The sequence below is a fragment of the Oncorhynchus kisutch genome, linkage group LG11 (assembly GCF_002021735.2).
Source record: "Oncorhynchus kisutch isolate 150728-3 linkage group LG11, Okis_V2, whole genome shotgun sequence".
In the NCBI taxonomy this organism is placed as follows: Eukaryota; Metazoa; Chordata; class Actinopteri; order Salmoniformes; family Salmonidae; genus Oncorhynchus; species Oncorhynchus kisutch.
In genome coordinates, this window is record NC_034184.2 from 59,869,664 (window position 1) to 59,886,871 (window position 17,208).

At 42.1% G+C, this 17,208-nt stretch overlaps 1 protein-coding gene across 1 annotated transcript in view; it reads right to left on the reverse strand.

Moving 5' to 3' along the window:
• LOC109899497 (plexin domain-containing protein 2) overlaps positions 1 to 12,384 on the reverse strand; it is a 177,307-nt gene extending 164,923 nt beyond the window's left edge. The window contains exon 1 of the mRNA XM_020494793.2: positions 11,880 to 12,384. Within this exon, the coding sequence (XP_020350382.2) occupies positions 11,880 to 11,979 (100 nt within the window). The 5' untranslated portion in view covers positions 11,980 to 12,384. The remainder of the gene's footprint in view (positions 1 to 11,879) is intronic.
• Between the last annotated feature and the right edge of the window lie 4,824 nt (positions 12,385 to 17,208).

Here is a 17,208-nt window from a genome sequence, read left to right on the forward strand (position 1 = left end):
CAGAGATGATTCGTTAACCTATTCTGCGTTTCACAAAGACACGGTGGTTGGAAACAAATATCTCAAATTTGGACTCATCAGACCAAAGGACAGATTTCCACTGCTCTTGTTTCTTGGCCCAAGCAAGTCTCTTCTTCTTCTTGGTGTCCTTCAGTAGTGGTTTCTTTGTAGCAATTCGACCATGAAGGCCTGATTCACACAGTCTCCTCTGAACACTTGAAGTTGAGATGTGTCTGTTACTTGAACTCTGTGAAGCATTTATTTGGACTGCAATCTGAGGTGCAGTTAACTCTAATGAACTTATGGCGTTCCTCATGAGCCAGTTTCATCATAGCGATTGATGGTTTTTACGACTGCACTTGAAGAAAATTTCAAGAACTTCAAGAAATTTCAATTAACACCTGTTAATTGAAATGCATTCCAGGTGACTACCTCTGGTTGAGAGAATGCCAAGAGTGTGCCAAGCTGTCATCAAGGCAAAGGGTGGCTACTTTGAAGCATCTCTAATTTGTCTTGTTTAACACTTTGTTTAGTTACTACATGATTTCATATGTGTTATAGTTTCATAGTTATGATGTCTTCACTATTATTCTATAATGTAGAAAATAGCAAAAATAAAGAAAAACCCTTGAATGAGTTTGTATGCAAACGTTTGACTGGTACTGTATAATATGCCATCAGGCAAACGCTTTTATCCAAAGCAACTAACAGTCATGAGTATACGTGAGTGAGTATACGTTTTGTATGCATTACCTCATTGAGGCGGCGTGCTAACTGACGCTACCCACCTGGGACCACGAATACGGAGTATACAAAGTAGACAACACAACACAGGCTGATATACCGTTACACAGGCAGACAGTTCCTCAGAGGCAGCAAGCTGCTCTCTCTGCTCTTGTAAGAACCAGTAGTCTGCTGAGCTGACTCTTAGTTTAACTCAGGGATGTGTGTTATACTTGCTGAAGTGTATCATGTTTCAGAGCCATGCTCCTTAATCTCTCTGTGGCTGGCTGGCTGCTTTAAGATGTTGCTTTAGCTAAGATCAAAGCAACGCTGTATCACTGTCTGAAGAACCACCCACTCCCCTTTATGTACTCGGACAATGTAATGACTGTAGGACTAAGGAAACGTATCCAACGTTGCTCCTAACGCTTCATTAATGTAGGTTCAAAATATGTTTTCCCCAAAAAATTCAGGGAAAAGTGTCATTTTTGGAGAAGTCTTTCCTCCTACAGGACGACTGATGTGTTCAGGTACTGCCTCTATGAAATGGCCATTTCCAGCAGCTGTGAGGTATTTGAGAGCTCAGCTACTTCCCATGGTTTTGTTGATCGCTGAGGACAACATGCACCCGTACATGATTGAGTATGGCCTTTGTAACGCAGAACAGACTATACAGGTGCAACATACTTCCCTTTATAGCCCATGCCCTATTACCATGTGGTCTTGCATACTACCATCCCTAACTCACTCCACACTATCACCCCTCTACACTAGTACCCTTGCATGCTCAGGAAAGAAAGCAGAATATGGGGGAGAGGTAAGGGAGTGCACTCTCCCCAAATCTCCTCTCCTCCTTTGTCATCCCACACTCACATCTGCCCTGCATGCGAATGAAGCCTGGTGAAAATCCTTCCATCTCAGAAACACATTTATCTTTCTTGTTAAGACTATCCAGCTGAGCCAAAGGAAGCATCGTACAGCTGCTGGGACAGCCAGGCGACAGATAAGGCTCTGCCTGTGGATTCATCTCCGTTTCGGTGGCTGGTCTGAGATCAGTTGTCATAGACTATGATAAGCCTTTCCTGCTGGGCTGTTTATCAAAAGGTTTATCATGCATGGCGAATTGAATTCTAACCATTCAGTTCTATTAACAGAGAGAGCACTCAGTTAAGCCCATTCAGATCCAGTTTATTCAATGAAAGTCACTTATAGCCAACACCAATCCTTCAATCCACCAATTCCTGCTTTCTCAACATTTTATAGGGGGCCTAATCAACCCAATCCAGTCTTAAGTGCTTACATTTATCTAATAAACACAAGATTAAAGCACAAAACATGCCCCACTGAGAGTGATTACTGTAATTCTAAGAAAAGGCTAAGAAAATGACTGTGTGAGACAAAGGGCAGAGACGGACATGAAAGAGACTGGAAACGGCACGAAAGACAATTCCTGTACGTAAATAGCAGCTTATCTGCACCGGGTTTCATTAACCACTGCCTTCTTTACTTTGTCTCTGTACCTATTGAGCACCTCTCACCCCTCTCTCTCTCTGGCTCTACCCTTAAAGATCTACCCCATGTCCTCTACCCCATGTCCCCTATCCCCCTACATCCAGAGGAGTTCTTCGCGAAGAGAAGGGGTGGACCCGAGATGACAGGGTCCGAGGTGTGACCAACGTGAGAGCCTGGTGTTGCCCTGTTGCGGTATGCGACCGCACCGTTCGAGGTCCTGTGTGGCATAAAGGGCTTGACACCATATATAGAGCAAAGAAAGACAATGACCCACACCAGCCATTCCTCAGCTCCAACCACCCCACCCCCGTCCGTCCATTCATGGAAGCTTCAGAGAGCCAATAAAGAGACTGGACTTGAGTCGCAAATTGCCCAAACAGCCCTATTGGCCCTGGTTAAAAGTAGTGCACTGCATAGGGAATATGATGCCATTTGGCACTCATCCTGGTTCATTGTGACCAGATAGAGAATGTGCAGTGAGAGACAGAGAGAGAGAGAGAGAGAGAGAGAGAAAGAGAGAGAAATTCCTTCCGAGAAGGCTTATAAACTTCCCGCACTTCTCCTCTTTCAGACTCAACATCATTTTCTTTCAGAACGGACAGAAAGAGCTCTTTTGTGACCAGTTTTGCCAGTAAGACACCGAAGACACCTCGCCAGAGAAGATCGATAGACTGTATTAGCCGTGAAGGTCAAAACTGTATTAGCTTTTTGAAGGTTATGTGTGGCGCTGCTAAGAAACCACTGCATCAACTCTGTGTCTGAGTGCGTACAAGTGTGGCTTGTATCTGTGTGTCTGTGTCAGTGTGTGTATCAGTATGTGTGTGTGAGAACGGAGGCAGCCTGTGGCACTATGATGGATGAGAAGCAGGGGTCCCAGAACTAGTGTCGTGGATAACTGCCTGTCATGGTTAAGTCACTCGCTAACTGAGAACCCATTCAACTCTGCATAGCACAACGCAGCACTGAACAGCACTGTCCCTGAATCCCATACAACAGAGCACTCCACTTCCACATGGCATTCCACAAACAACCACAATCTTAGCACATTGACAGTCCTCAACGCAGGCATTTAAATCAGACCACATAGTTAGCGAGCAGCACACACTGAAGTGGCCTACACTATCTGTCTCTGAGAGGGAACCAGAGTGAGAATTAACCCCAAAATCATACCTCCGCGTTCTGTTTTGATCAGTGTGAGCGTGCCACTGGCATCCCCACAGGCATCACATCACATGGCTATGAGGATGAGTGGGAATGTTTCAAAGAAATGTGTTAAGCCCATGGGGTCATCTAATGCCATCCAGATGTAAGCCACAGCTCCTCTCACTGATAACTATGAGAGGAAGTGTGTGCGTGTGTGTGTGTGTGTGTGTGTGTGTGTGTGTGTGTGTGTGTGTGTGTGTGTGTGTGTGTGTGTGTGTGTGTGTGTGTGTGTGTGTGTGTGTGTGTGTGTGTGTGTGTGTGTGGCTGTGTGGCTGTGCATGTGTGGCTTAGCCAATAAAATGTGTTTATCTTCCCTGTCCTCTGCTGCTGTGGATGCTGGCTAATGACAGAACCAGAGTGTGTGAGTAAGTCTCCACGTGATTTGTACACAACAAGGTCCTAGATACCAGTGAACTTCAGATTGGAAAGCCATAGAGACAAAACAGACTGCACCGACGGACAGTTTAAAGCAGCGGGTGGCCGTCCTATCGCCCCTGACCACAGGTCATCGGCCATAATTTTCTATGAATTTTCCAATGATTCTACATGTTGAATCACCACCGTTCATCAACACCCAGCAGGTGATCCACTGTGCACGGCTGATGCTCATTATCGTATTTATTGTCTTTTACCTCCCTGTCTATTATTAATGTAATATCTAGGAAAGGAGAAAGACTCTACTCACCATAGAACAGGGGTCTTCAACCTGTTCTTGCCCAGGGACCCTGTCCCAGGCAAACTAGCAACCCAGGGACCCCCATCATATATTAGCAAAAAATAAATAAATGCACGTCTTTTCTAATAATCAGGTAAATGATAATGGCAAGGATAAGTTATCAACATTCTAAAATGAATAGATTTGGTAGATTGTTGTTAATTATTTTGACCTCCCCACATTATAATTGAAAGTGTAAACTCTAACATAGCCTCCTATGCCGTGTTCATTTGCTAGTCGGAACTAGGAAACCATGACATCTCCGACTGGTTGAAGTTATACACGTGCCGCGTTCAACCAGTTAGCAAGTCGGCAGTGTCCAGGTTTCGACAAACACGTGAACGCAGCACTGGCTAGAAAGGTTATTTCAAACACATTATCGCTAATAGCAGCTGTTTAGCTGGTTAAATGATGGTTAGCCATGTGTTAGCAAAAATGTACAGTGGCTTGTGAAAGTATTCACCCCCTTGGCATTTTTGTTGCCTTACAACCTTGAATTAAAATAGATTTTGGGGGGGATTTGTATCATTTGATTTACACAACATGCCACTTTCAAGATGCAAAATATTTTTTCTTGTGAAACAAACAAGAAATAAAACAAAAAATGGAAAACTTGAGCGTGCATAACTATTCACCCCCCCAATGTCAATACTTTGTAGAGCCACCTTTTGCAGCAATTACAGCTGCAAGTCACTTGGGATAAGCTTGGCCCATATATATACTGAGATTTTTGCCCACTTTTCAAGGCAAAACTGCTCCAGCTCCATCAAGTTGGATGGGGTCCACTGGTGTACAGCAATCTTAAATCATACCACAGATTCTCAATTGGATTGAGGTCTGGGCTTTGACTAGGCCATTCCAAGACATTTAAATGTTTCCCCTTAAACCACTCAAGTGTTGCTTTAGTAGTATGCTTAGGGTCACTGCTGGATCGTGAACCTTAGTCCCAGTCTCAAATCTCTGGAAGACTGAAACAGGTTTCCCTCAAGAATCTCCCTGTACTTAGTGCCATCCATCATTCCTTCAATCCTGACCAGTTTCCCAGTCCCTGTCGATGAAAACATCCCCACAGCATGATGCTGCCACCACCATGCTTCACTGTGGGGATGTTGTTCTCGGGGTGATGAGAGGTGTTGGGTTTGCGCCAGACATAGCGTTTTCCTTGATGGCCAAAAAGCTGTGAAGCTTTGTAGCTCCTTCAGGGTTATCTTTGGTCTCTTTGTTGCCTCTGATTAATTCCCTCCTTGCCTGGTCTGTGAGTTTTGGTGGGCAGCCCTCTCTTGGCAGGTTTGTTGTGATGCCATATTCTTTCCATTTTTTAATAAGGGATTTAATTGTGCTCCGTTAGATGTTCAAAGTTTCAGATTTTTTTTTTTACCCAACCCTGATCGGTACTTCTCCACAACTTTGTCCCTGACCTGTTTGGAGAGCTCCTTGGTATTAATGGCGCCGCTTGCTTGGTGGTGCCCCTTGCTTAGTGGTGTTGCAGACTCTGGGGCCTTTCAGAACAGGTGTATACAGTGCCTTGCGAAAGTATTCGGCCCCCTTGAACTTTGCAACCTTTTGCCACTTGTTTTGTGTCCCACTTGTTGTTGATTCTTCACAAAAAAATACAGTTTTATATCTTTATGTTTGAAGCCTGAAATGTGGCAAAAGGTCGCAAAGTTCAAGGGGGCCGAATACTTTCGCAAGGCACTGTATATACTGAGATCATGTGAAAGATCATGTGACACTTAGATTGCACACAGGTGGACTTTATTTAACTAATTATGTGACTTCTGAAGGTAATTGGTTGCGCCAGATCTTATTTAGGGGCTTCATAGCAAAGTGGGTGAATACATATGCACGCACACTTTGCCATTTTTTTCATTTCACTTCACCAATTTGGACTATTTTGTGTATGTCCATTACATGAAATCCAAATAATAATCCATTTAAATTACAGGTTGTAATGCAACAAAATAGGAAAAATGACAAAGGGGATGAATACTTTTGCAAGGCACTGTATGTCCAAGTGTAGAAAGCTTACAAGCAGCCATAGGCACATGCCACACTGGTAGCCTATTCACATGTGCTTTTTCAAAGCCTATGCTAGATAGTCCAGTGAGTGTAATTGGCTCCAAGGTGTGTAGTTGAAAAATAAAGCTGACATATTTTTTCTACTGTAGGTATGTAATTCAACATTTGTTTATTCTGTTGTTGCTAGCGATATTTTTTCGGACTCCCTGCAGTAACTCAGCGGACCCCTAGGGGGCTACAGATCCCCAGTTGAAATCCCCTGCCATACAATGTCAAATATGGTCAGTCAATGCTCTGACACGGGATGCACCTCACTGGATAGCTACTCTAAAAATAACGCCCTATATAGAACAGAGGCAGAGAGAGAAGCACCTGGAAAGATCTCTGAAGTTGTGAATTTCTCCCAGCCTTTTAGAGGTTGACAGATAGATCCCTTTTCATGTGTTTGCTAGTAACGGTTGAGGTTAGAAAACTTTGCTGCATTCGAGGAAAAACGGGTAGTGGTTGGAATCGATGCCGTGGTAATTATTTGATTCTATAACCTCAGGGTGACACTTTAATCCACGCCTTATCTCTGAAAGGCCCAGATCCTGAGTTCTCTAGATAGAACGTGAGCTCATGATTATTCTAACAAGGACCTAATGTCAGATGATCCACATGCAACACTGGCTGACCAAGGAGATTGATTGGCTCCATATACCAAGACAAAGTACCTGACATGGTGAATAGCGCAGTAAAGACAACACAATATCTATTGTGTGTGCTTGTGTGTGCGTGCGTGTGTGCGTGTGTGTGCGTGCGTGTGTGTGTGTGTGTGTGTATGTGTGTGTGTGAGTACTTGTTTTCCTACATTATCAGGACCACAATGTCCTAACAATTCACCCAAATGTCCTGATAATGTAGGAACGCAAAAACTTTTTTCAGGTCCTGAATTTGTTCAAATGCTATTTTAAGCTTAAGGGTTAGGTTTAGTGTTTTGGGTAAAGGTTAGGGTTAGGGTTAGGTTTAGGGTTAAGGTTGGGTTTAGGGTTAGGGTTAGGGTTTTTGGGGTTAGGGTTAGGTTAAGGGTTACATTTTAGCGGTTAGGGAAAATATGATTTTGAATGGTCAAACCTTTTTACAAAGCTGTGCGTTTGCATGCGTGTGTGTGCACATACATTTCAAACAATCACATACTAATAGTAGTTTTTCTCTTTCAAATAAAGACACACATTCAGTAGAGCTCCCCACAAATGCCCACAGACACACAGAGGCGGCTTTAGTTTACTGTCGCTGTCAGGAACCATACATTTCTCGAACCACTATCCGATATGTGATGAAATTCCCCTGACAGCAATTAATAGTCTCTGGGAAACAGGAGCATGTCTGTAAACAGAATCAGTGTTGGCATAAGGTTCCCCAGTTGCATGCTTCTCAATAAGTGAACTTGAGAGTGTGCACTCAACCACTAGAGCTCTGTGGAGATTGGAGTCTTCCCTGTTACAAAGGCTCATGGGCTGTGTTGAAATGAACGGAAATGATGCCGTACTAAACAACCAGTTTGAAAATGGGGGAGGGATTGGATTGTGGGTTGGGGAACGCTGTCAGCATGGCTACTGCCCTTTTACATCACTCATTGCTTCAAGCCACACCTCGCCACACTCACCAAAATGGGAGCAAAAGTACCTCAGAATCTGTTCAGGAACGTAGAGTAACATATTGGAGAAACGTGTCGTTTAGTACAAACCGTTCCACCAAGTGGCAAACGTTCAAGCAAATTCAATACACCTCTGGTTCTCCCGCACCTCCCTTGCCACTGCCTTCACCTGTCTCCATTGTTCATTAGCACCATTGACTATTTAATTAGCAACAGTTTTTTCGCTCCGTTCTTCCTTATTCCCACTGGTGAATACATGGGGCAGCCAGCTTACGCTTTCCTTTCCATGTGGTGTGTGACTGACAAGTGAGTACTTTCCATTATTGAAGAACATGTATAAATGTTCATATTAAGATCCTTTTCATTTCCTGTCAGTCCATGTATAGTAAGATCCATTTGTTGTTTATCCCTGTTGCACTTGTCAGTCATGCGTGTGTGTTAACATGTGTTGATCTCCCTCCTGAATTTCTCTAGTAAACTACAACGTTCTCCTGCAACCTTTCCCCATGTGCTCATATGTCTGTGCAATAAACCCCTGTATGGATTCCTGCTTCATCTCCTGACCTCATTTCATCTGCATCTTATCAATGAGCCATGGTGGCACTTTGAACTCTGCACCAGTCAAACCCTGATTACAGTCCACATTTTCTATACATCCACTAGAGGCCTATGGAGATTGTAGTCTTCCCTTAGGTGGACTCACCCACTAGGGCCCTGGTGGACAGTATGACCTTGTCCACTAGAACCCATGCTAGAGAGTGTGGATTATCAAGTTTCCTCACTCAATTTAAAGATTTGCATCTCCTTCAGGATTGCCAATACTTATTACTCTAAATGATGGTTATTGATTGTGGTGTGGTTGTTGATCATTGGAATTGGAGACTGACAGACTGGTACAGGTTGTTCTAGGTAAACTCAGAGGAAAGAGCAACTCTCTCATAATGCTTAAATACCCGCACACTCCACAACAGACGTCCTCCAGTGAGGTTTGAACTTTTACTGTCAAATGATATCCCAAGTATAAATATAGTAAAGTACACACACTAAATAGTCTTGAAACCCCAACCCTAGGCAACTCTGCGACTCTTTTGGGATTGAGGAACTTCGTCAATGAGAATAAATTCAATTCTGGCGAACAAATCACGAGGCAGAACGTCATGATTCAAAACAAGTTTGCAGGCAAAACCTTTGCAGTGGTTTTAGGTAAGGTAGTAAACTAGCCACTTGCGAAGTTCACTCATTAAAAATGACCTCTGTGATCTCCGTCTTGCTAGCTATTTTGTATTTTAGTCAAGTGGATAAAGTATTGACATAGTTCCTCTATGCCAAGTCAATCATTGAAATCAGCCCCTTTTCCCCTGTGTTGCCTAGGGTTTGGGTTTGAGACCACACGCTAAAGGATCAAATGTTTTGAGCAATATATATATATATATATCTTTTTTTAGACAACAAATTTCAAGGAGTAGGTAATTCAATGACTTGCAGTGGAGGCTCCTCAGAGGAGGAAGTGGAGGACCATCCTCCTCAGTGAATTTCATGAAAATAAAATGTTTAAAACATTCAAAAGGTTATCCTTTTTTAGATAAAACAAATATAACCATGTCACCAAATAATTGATTAAAACACACTATTTTGCAATGAAGGTCTACAGTAGCCTCAACAGCACTCTGTATGGTAGCACCATGTTGTAGCTGGAGGACAGCTAGCTTCTGTCCTCCTCTGGGTACATTGAATTCAATACAAAGCCTAGGAGGCTCATGGTTCTCAACTCCTTCCATAGACTTACACAGTAATTAACAACTTCAAGAGGACGTCCTCCAACCTATCAGAGCTCTTGCAGCATGAACTGACATGTTGTCCACCGAGGGTCAGGAAATTAATCTAGTACTGAAAGAATAAGCTACAGCTTGCTAGCACTGCAGTGCAAATGTGGTGAGTAATTAACTGAAAGAGAGAGAAAGAGCAGTTTTGAACAAATTAATTTCCTCCAAAATGAAGGAGAAGCAAGAGAGAAATAGAGGTCGAAAGAGATTGTCATTTTTTTTTCAATTTCAGTATCACTTACTTAGCTAGCAAATGCAGTTAGCTAGTTTAGCCTACTCAAACAACCTGCTCAAACAGAGGGATGCTATGTTAGCTAGCTGGCTATGACTATCCAACACAATACTGGAACTCTTCCAAGTCATGGTAAGCTTTTGGTTTTACTAATTTATTGCCACCTGGGCCCACTGGTGTAACTGCTTACTCACTGTAAACTGTAACGTTACTGCATGATTATAGCAGGTTTACTAACGTATTAGTTATATTAGCTATGTTGACTATGACGTTACTTTAGCTAATATGGTGACAACGATGTAGGCTTTGTGTGGCGGTTATGATATGTTTTGGCTTGGAAAGGTTTTTTCACCTGGTCACATACAGCTGATGTGTTGTGCATTGAAGTCCAGAAGCAAAGGGACAAGGTGAGAGGAGGAGAGTGCATAGATGCGAGAAGGAATACAACATGGTTGCTATGAAAGTGAACTGTGTTTACACGTGATCAAGGGTGTATTAATTCCACCGAATCTGTTGAAAAACGTTTCTGAAACGGAAGGAAATGGAACAAAACGGGAATGAACATACCTGAATTTGTCCAATAGAAACTCTCGTTTGCAACTGTTGGACTAATGATTACACCCTATATCAGCTAGATGGCAAGAGTGTGCAAGGCGGCATTGAATGTGTCACTGTCTGTAACCTCCATTTTTTTCTCTCAACCTGTGTGCACTATCGTTGTAAACTTTCATTCATTGGCTAGGTTGTAGCAACCTCATGATGGGTATAGGGAAAATTTGAATATCATGTAGTAGCCTAAACCTATCGCTTTTACATTGAACTGGGTAAATGGAATACGAATGACAGTCATCCAATATGCTGTAATAGAAATAATAAAAAGACCGCCACTGATTACTTTGTGTAATGGAAATCTGATGCCATTGACCTCCCACCTTGCTTGAGGAACAATGGAGAAGCACAAGAGGAAAGGCCAGTCCCCCCCAGACAGCACTACCACTGCCAGGGCCTGGTCTTACCTGGGACCAGTCTTAAAGTGCACTCCAGTCACTTAAACTCAGATGGTTCGAGGAGTGCACCACTGCCAAAACCCTATTGCTATTTCCTATCATGGAGACAATCATTTATTGAAGGATTTTGTGAACATGATAGTTGGGCCAAAGACTGCAGGTTGTTGGATTTTATAGGATACCACAAAGTAAAACGTTTTTATTTGTTTTTCAAAAATCCTACCCTAGATGGCTATATTCATCGAGCCCTTCATGAATCACATCTAATACATTTAAAACATTAAATGTGATGATGAAAAACGAGAAGAAAAAAAACACGTTCAACACTTCTTAAAATATACTATTATATAAATAAGTATGACAACACGTTGGGACATAGGCTGTGCTGTGCTCATTTTTATAGTAAGACTAATAAAGTCTCTGACATAGCCTATATAACAGCTGGATCGATCACTGAAATAAAAATAGCAGAGAACAATAGCTTGCACACAATTCAATAACAGCAGTCTTCAAACGCGGACGCGCGCAGCACACACACACACACACACGGACGCACACCACGAATCTCATCAACCACACAAATCTTTATAACCCATTTACAACGTGATAAAAAAACATGGACATTATTTCTGGTGGTCGTGGATGCTGATGGTTAGATTTTTTGTAAATCGCAATATCACAGCATTAATCAAAACTATATAGTCTAGGTTATCATATAAGTTGGTATTTACCATTAAAAAAAAACATTTTCTGGCAATCTTAAAGACAGTAAAATATAGAGTAAATGCGTCTACAAATAACCTCGTTTCATTGTTGTACACCATTCGAGCTACAGTGAAAAAAATGGCACCATATTGAACCATATTACACCACAACGCACTTGGCAATAATAAATAAAGCAATGTAAACGTTTCTCGACAGGACATTATGCAGTGTTTTATTTTATCATTGTCTCTCCAAATATGGAGAGGTCTTCATGGTGCAAATATTAGGTAGTGTGAGGTCTTACCGTTTGTCAGGTCCCCTCCAGGCACTTGAAACGCATTTCCAAGAGACTGCAAAACTAAAACAACTCCAACAACAAGGTTGAATATTTTCACCCCCGACATATCCGAGATTCACGACTGATTGCACTGCTCCTCTTTTTTGAAAAATATTTTCTATACACCAAAGTCGTAGGGGGTCCAAAACGTAGACTCCACTCCGTAACTCTTCTCGAGTGTAGTCTGCAAGACAGCCTTTTGCAGAGAAAAACCTGTCTGCGCTGTTCGCTGGTTTACAAACGGCAAATATGATGTGTGGTGTTTTGTTTGTGTGTGTATGTGTGTGTGAGTGAGTGAGAGAGGACCATAGCCACCACTAAAACAAGCAACACGGTTCAAAATATTGAGGTCATCCCAGCTCCGCAAACATAGGTCTCATTCCTACCCGGGAAAGAGGAGGTGTAATGTGAGTTGCGTTCTCAGAGAGGACGGTGAGCTGCCCCCGCTCCCTCGTCACACCAATTCACCACCACCAATATAGTGTTTTGCTTTTGACAGTCAGTGCAAACCACCAGTCCCACAACAATGCCGTGCCAGACTCGCAGTTGATGCGCGTATTCTCTATTCTGGAATATGGTATCCACCAATAACTGCATAGTAATGGCCTTTTTGTGACACACAACAGGGACATATCACACTCTAAGGTAGTTTCTTTCATTAAACTTTTTTTTATAACAATCAACCATAAAATCTGTTGAAAACACGCTATACTTATCGGTCTTAAACTGCTTGTGCTTGCGCGCTCACTTTGCGCGCTCCTAATGACCTATGCTAATGTCTGATATTGAATTGTCTAATATTTCTGCCTTTTCCTAAAAATACTAGTATGCATTTATTATTTGCACGAGTCTTGTGTGAAAATATTTTGTCATTACAGTCAAGATATAGCCAACCATGCCTTCCCTCTGCTGACGGGTGGTACAAGTAGGACCTTCTTAGTGCCTGATTGGACGGTAATGGCGCCCTCTTTTGGGGAACGACTGGCCAATTTCCCCAAGAAGGTCAGGAAAAATAGGGACAGTAGGCTTTATCATTATCTTCCAATAAATCATAATGAAATCATTGAATAACACTTAGGCTACTATTTCAAGGTAACAATACAGATCACCATACAATGTAGACGTGTATACGTGTCCATATTAAGACACCCTTAGTCTCAGCAGGACATGTTTCAATCTCAGCAGGAGTTGTGCTGTGATCAAGGGACAAGGTTGTATTCCTCCTGAGGAGTTTTGTCGTTTCACCTTTTAAATAACTGGCAACCATTATTACAGTAACTTGTGTCTGGCAGCAGGGTTGGAAAGTCTTGTTTGGTGCCTTTGCCAGACGGCTCCGTTTGGTCTAAAATGACAGCGCTCCATGTCTTAGAACTCACCGTCTTTTTCTCCCCGTGTACTTGGCTCCGCTGTTCAGGAAAAACAAGTTGGACCACAGAATATTTCCAATTAAGACATTTCCCTCAAGGGAATTCAGAGGGCTGTGTGACTGTAGGCTACCGCAGTTATGGAAAAGCTTGATGATGAACAACTCATTTTCTGGTCATAAAGGGGTCATTTAGGCGGGTCATGATTCCCCCCACACCCTTTCAAAGCTCTGCATATCAGTCATTTGGCCACAGTTGTAAAGTGGAATATTTTATATTTTCTTGTTGTACAGCAGAGGTCTTCAGCCTTTTCTTGCAGAGGGACCCCCTCTCAGGCAAAATGGTGACCCAGGGACCCCCATAATATATTATAAGAAGAAAAAAATAATGTATTGTCTTATCACCAGGTGAATGATAATGGCAAGGAGAACTAATCATTTTAAAATGAATAGATTTGGTGTATAGTTTTTCATTATTTTGACCTCCTCCCTATTGTCAGAAACCTGGCTGCGTGGTGCCATATGACAGCAACATCTCCCTCAATGTGATCAAAACAACGGAGATGATCGTGGACCACAGGAAAAAGAGGTTCGAGCACGCCCCCATTCTCATCGACGGGTATGAAGTGGAGCAGGTTGAGAGCTTCAATTTCCTTGGTGTCAAGGCACTAATTGATCATTAGAAAACCCTTTTGCAATTATGTTAGCACAGCTGAAAACTGGACTTTTAGGCAAAGTTGCAAAGAAAAAGCCATATCTCAGACTGGCCCCAAAAAATAAATTATTAAGATGGGCAAAAGAACAGACACTGGACAGAGGAACCCTGCTTAGAAGGCCAGCATCCCAGAGTCGCCTCTTCACTGTTGACGTTGAGAGTTGTGTTTTGCGGGTACTATTTAATGAAGCTGCCAGTTGAGGACTTGTGAGGCATCTGTTTCTCAAACTAGACACTCTAATGTATTTGTCCTCTTGCTCAGTTGTGCACCAGGGCCTCCCACTCCTCTTTCTAGTCTGGTTAGGGCCAGTCTGCGCTGTTCTGTGAAGGGAGTAGTACACCGCGTTGTACGAGATCTTCAGTTTCTTGGGAATTTCTCACATGAAATAGCCTTCATTTCTCAGAACAAGAATAGACTGACGAGTTTCAGAAGAAAGTTATTTGTTGCTAGCCATTTTGAGCCTGTAATCGAACCCACAAATGCTGACGCTCCAGATACTCAACTAGTCTAAAGAAGGACAGTTTCATTGCTTCTTTAGTCAGAACAACCGTTTTCAGCTGTGTTAACATAATTACAAAAGGGTTTTCTAATGATAAAATTAGCCTTTTAAAATGATAAACTTGGATTAGCTAACGCAACCTGCCTTTGGAACACAGAAGTGATGGTTGCTGAAAATGGGCCTCTGTACATCTATGTAGATATTCCATAAAAAAAATCTGTCATTTCCAGCTACAATAGTCATTTCCAACATTAACAATGTCTACACTGTATTTCTGATCAACTTGATGTTATTTTAAAGGAAGAAAAAAGAAACGTTAAAAAACAAGGACATTTCTAAGTGACCCCAAACTTTTGAACGGTAGTGTAAATATCACCTCAATTACCTCTACTAACCTGCTCATTGACTCTGTACCGGTATCCTCTGTATATAGCCACGTTACTGTTGTTTTATTGTTGCTCTTTAATTTAATTTTTTTTATATTGTTTTTTAAAATCTTTATTATATATATATATATTTTAATCAAAGCCTGTGTCAGATACTCCAGTGAGTGTAATTAGCTAAATATTAGGAGTTGAGAAATAAAGTTGACATCATTAGAAACAATATATTATTATTATCTTTTCGGTAAAATCCACTTTTTATATATATATATATATATATATGTGCTGCTCACCAGGTATACACAGACTGAGTGGCTGCCAACAAAGCAAGTGCAACAGTGCTCATGGGATTTATCTCTGGAAGGCATAACGCTGCATTAAGTGAATGGAGCTCATGATCTGTGCCAGGTTCTGTAAGTGTCTGTGACAGCTAAGTGTCCCAGAGCTGAGGGAAGTGGTGCATGAATCTCACTTTGGCTTTGAGAAATGTACCTTGCCATGCTTTGTGAGACAATGGGTACACCTTGGTATGGGCTCTTTCCTTGTGTCTGACTTATTTTGTAATGTGTTATACAGTGTGCTTTCTGTTCTGCCCTGAGCATGGGCTCAAACTATTGCTCGAGTGCCGCCTGGACTTGAAATGGGGATCTGAGGAAACGGTTTTGAGGATGTTGTTGAGGGGAATTTCTTTCACTTCTCTGTGACAATGTTTTTACCATTAGACTATGAGGTCGCCTCAGAGGTCCTGACCAGGTTGCTTTCAGATCCTCTCTCGCACAGTTTTGAAATGCATACAGTGCATTCGGAAAGTATTCAGACCCCTTGACTTTTGTTATGTTACAGGCTTATTCTAAAATGGATTAAATTGTTTTTTTCCTCATCAATCTACACCCAACATTGGAGGCTCCTCAGAAGAGGAAGGGGAGGACCATCCTCCTCAGTGAAATGTCATAAAAATTTAAAATAATGAAACATTAAAAAAGTTATCATTGGAGCCCATCCAGAAGGGGAGGGGCTGCGTGTGTGTATGTGTGTGCGTTCCTGTCTTGGCAAGTCTGTGTGTCCTTGCAGTGAGTGTGTGTGTGAGAGATATCCCGTATGAGCCCTACCATGTTTTACTGTGAAAATACGTTGCTATGTGTTGTCTCAGTTATAGCAATGCAATAGCAGTAAGCTGGTCATTTGCATAGGAAATAGCACTTCATTACACTAGTTGGTAACGTCATGTATTTATAGTCCATTTGTGTGTCAGGAGAACATGTGAATGTAATCAAAGTTGGTTTATATTCCAAATTGGGCTGGCTAGGCTGCCTACACGTTTTCAATCCAAAATTATGAAATGGAATTAATCAGTCAACATAATAGTGCTGACAGATGTGGGTAACATGTTTTAAAGACCTACAGTTATATAGGCCTGCATGATGAAAACCTTCATAAAGCAAGCTCAGCCCTGTGAGTTATATTGCTTATAATTTGTTGTCTCTGTGTCTGGGTAGAGGAAATTCCCTTCCTAATCTAGTCTAAATATAATTCATAGAACAAGTATTAGGTTGCTGCAGTTTGACAGGGTTTTCACCCCCCTCCTCCCCCAGGCCAATAGATTTTTCCAGTTTTCTAAAACCATGTGACCTGATTAGGAAAAACTGGTCCCATCATAGCCCTTATAGGGTCTGGAGTTTTCCTGGTTAGGGTAACAGATAAGGAAAAACTCCTGGCCCCAGGGGGAACAAATTGCCCCACCACTCTGGGCCGCTTGATGCCACCAGTCTGCTCGAAGTTGTTAGTTATCGTCAGGCATGTGGATGATCAGGGCGTTATTCAGGAATGTTTCTTGGGCTACTTTGATGTGTCAAGTGAGTGAGATGCGTAGACTGTGTTTAACTTCATGGGCAAACTTGTTGTTCAAACCTATGAGGGCACAGCTGTAATGGAATGTATCTGCTATTTGTATTTCCAGCTAAGTCTCCCTCCTGTTCCCTGATCAAGAAGTGATGACCACTCCACTCCACTACCGTTGTCAACTCTCTCCTGACATGAACTGAAGCCACGTCTCATGTGCCCGCTCATCCACTGTGGCGCATTGAATGTTTCCTCTCCAAGCACTGTGAGAACCATTATCAATTTTCTCTCATTACTGTATGTAGAGTCAATCACATACACAAACTCAATCACATCATTACACATCAATGATTTTACTCCTTGCTTGGACTAACACATTCTTGGCTCTGTTTTCTAACTGTGTAGTGTGTTGTGTTATTGTCTTTTGTCTTCCCAGTCAAATCGTGTCCTGCTCTGAAGTCAAGCCTCTGAACACTTCAACTCATGCCTCATACCC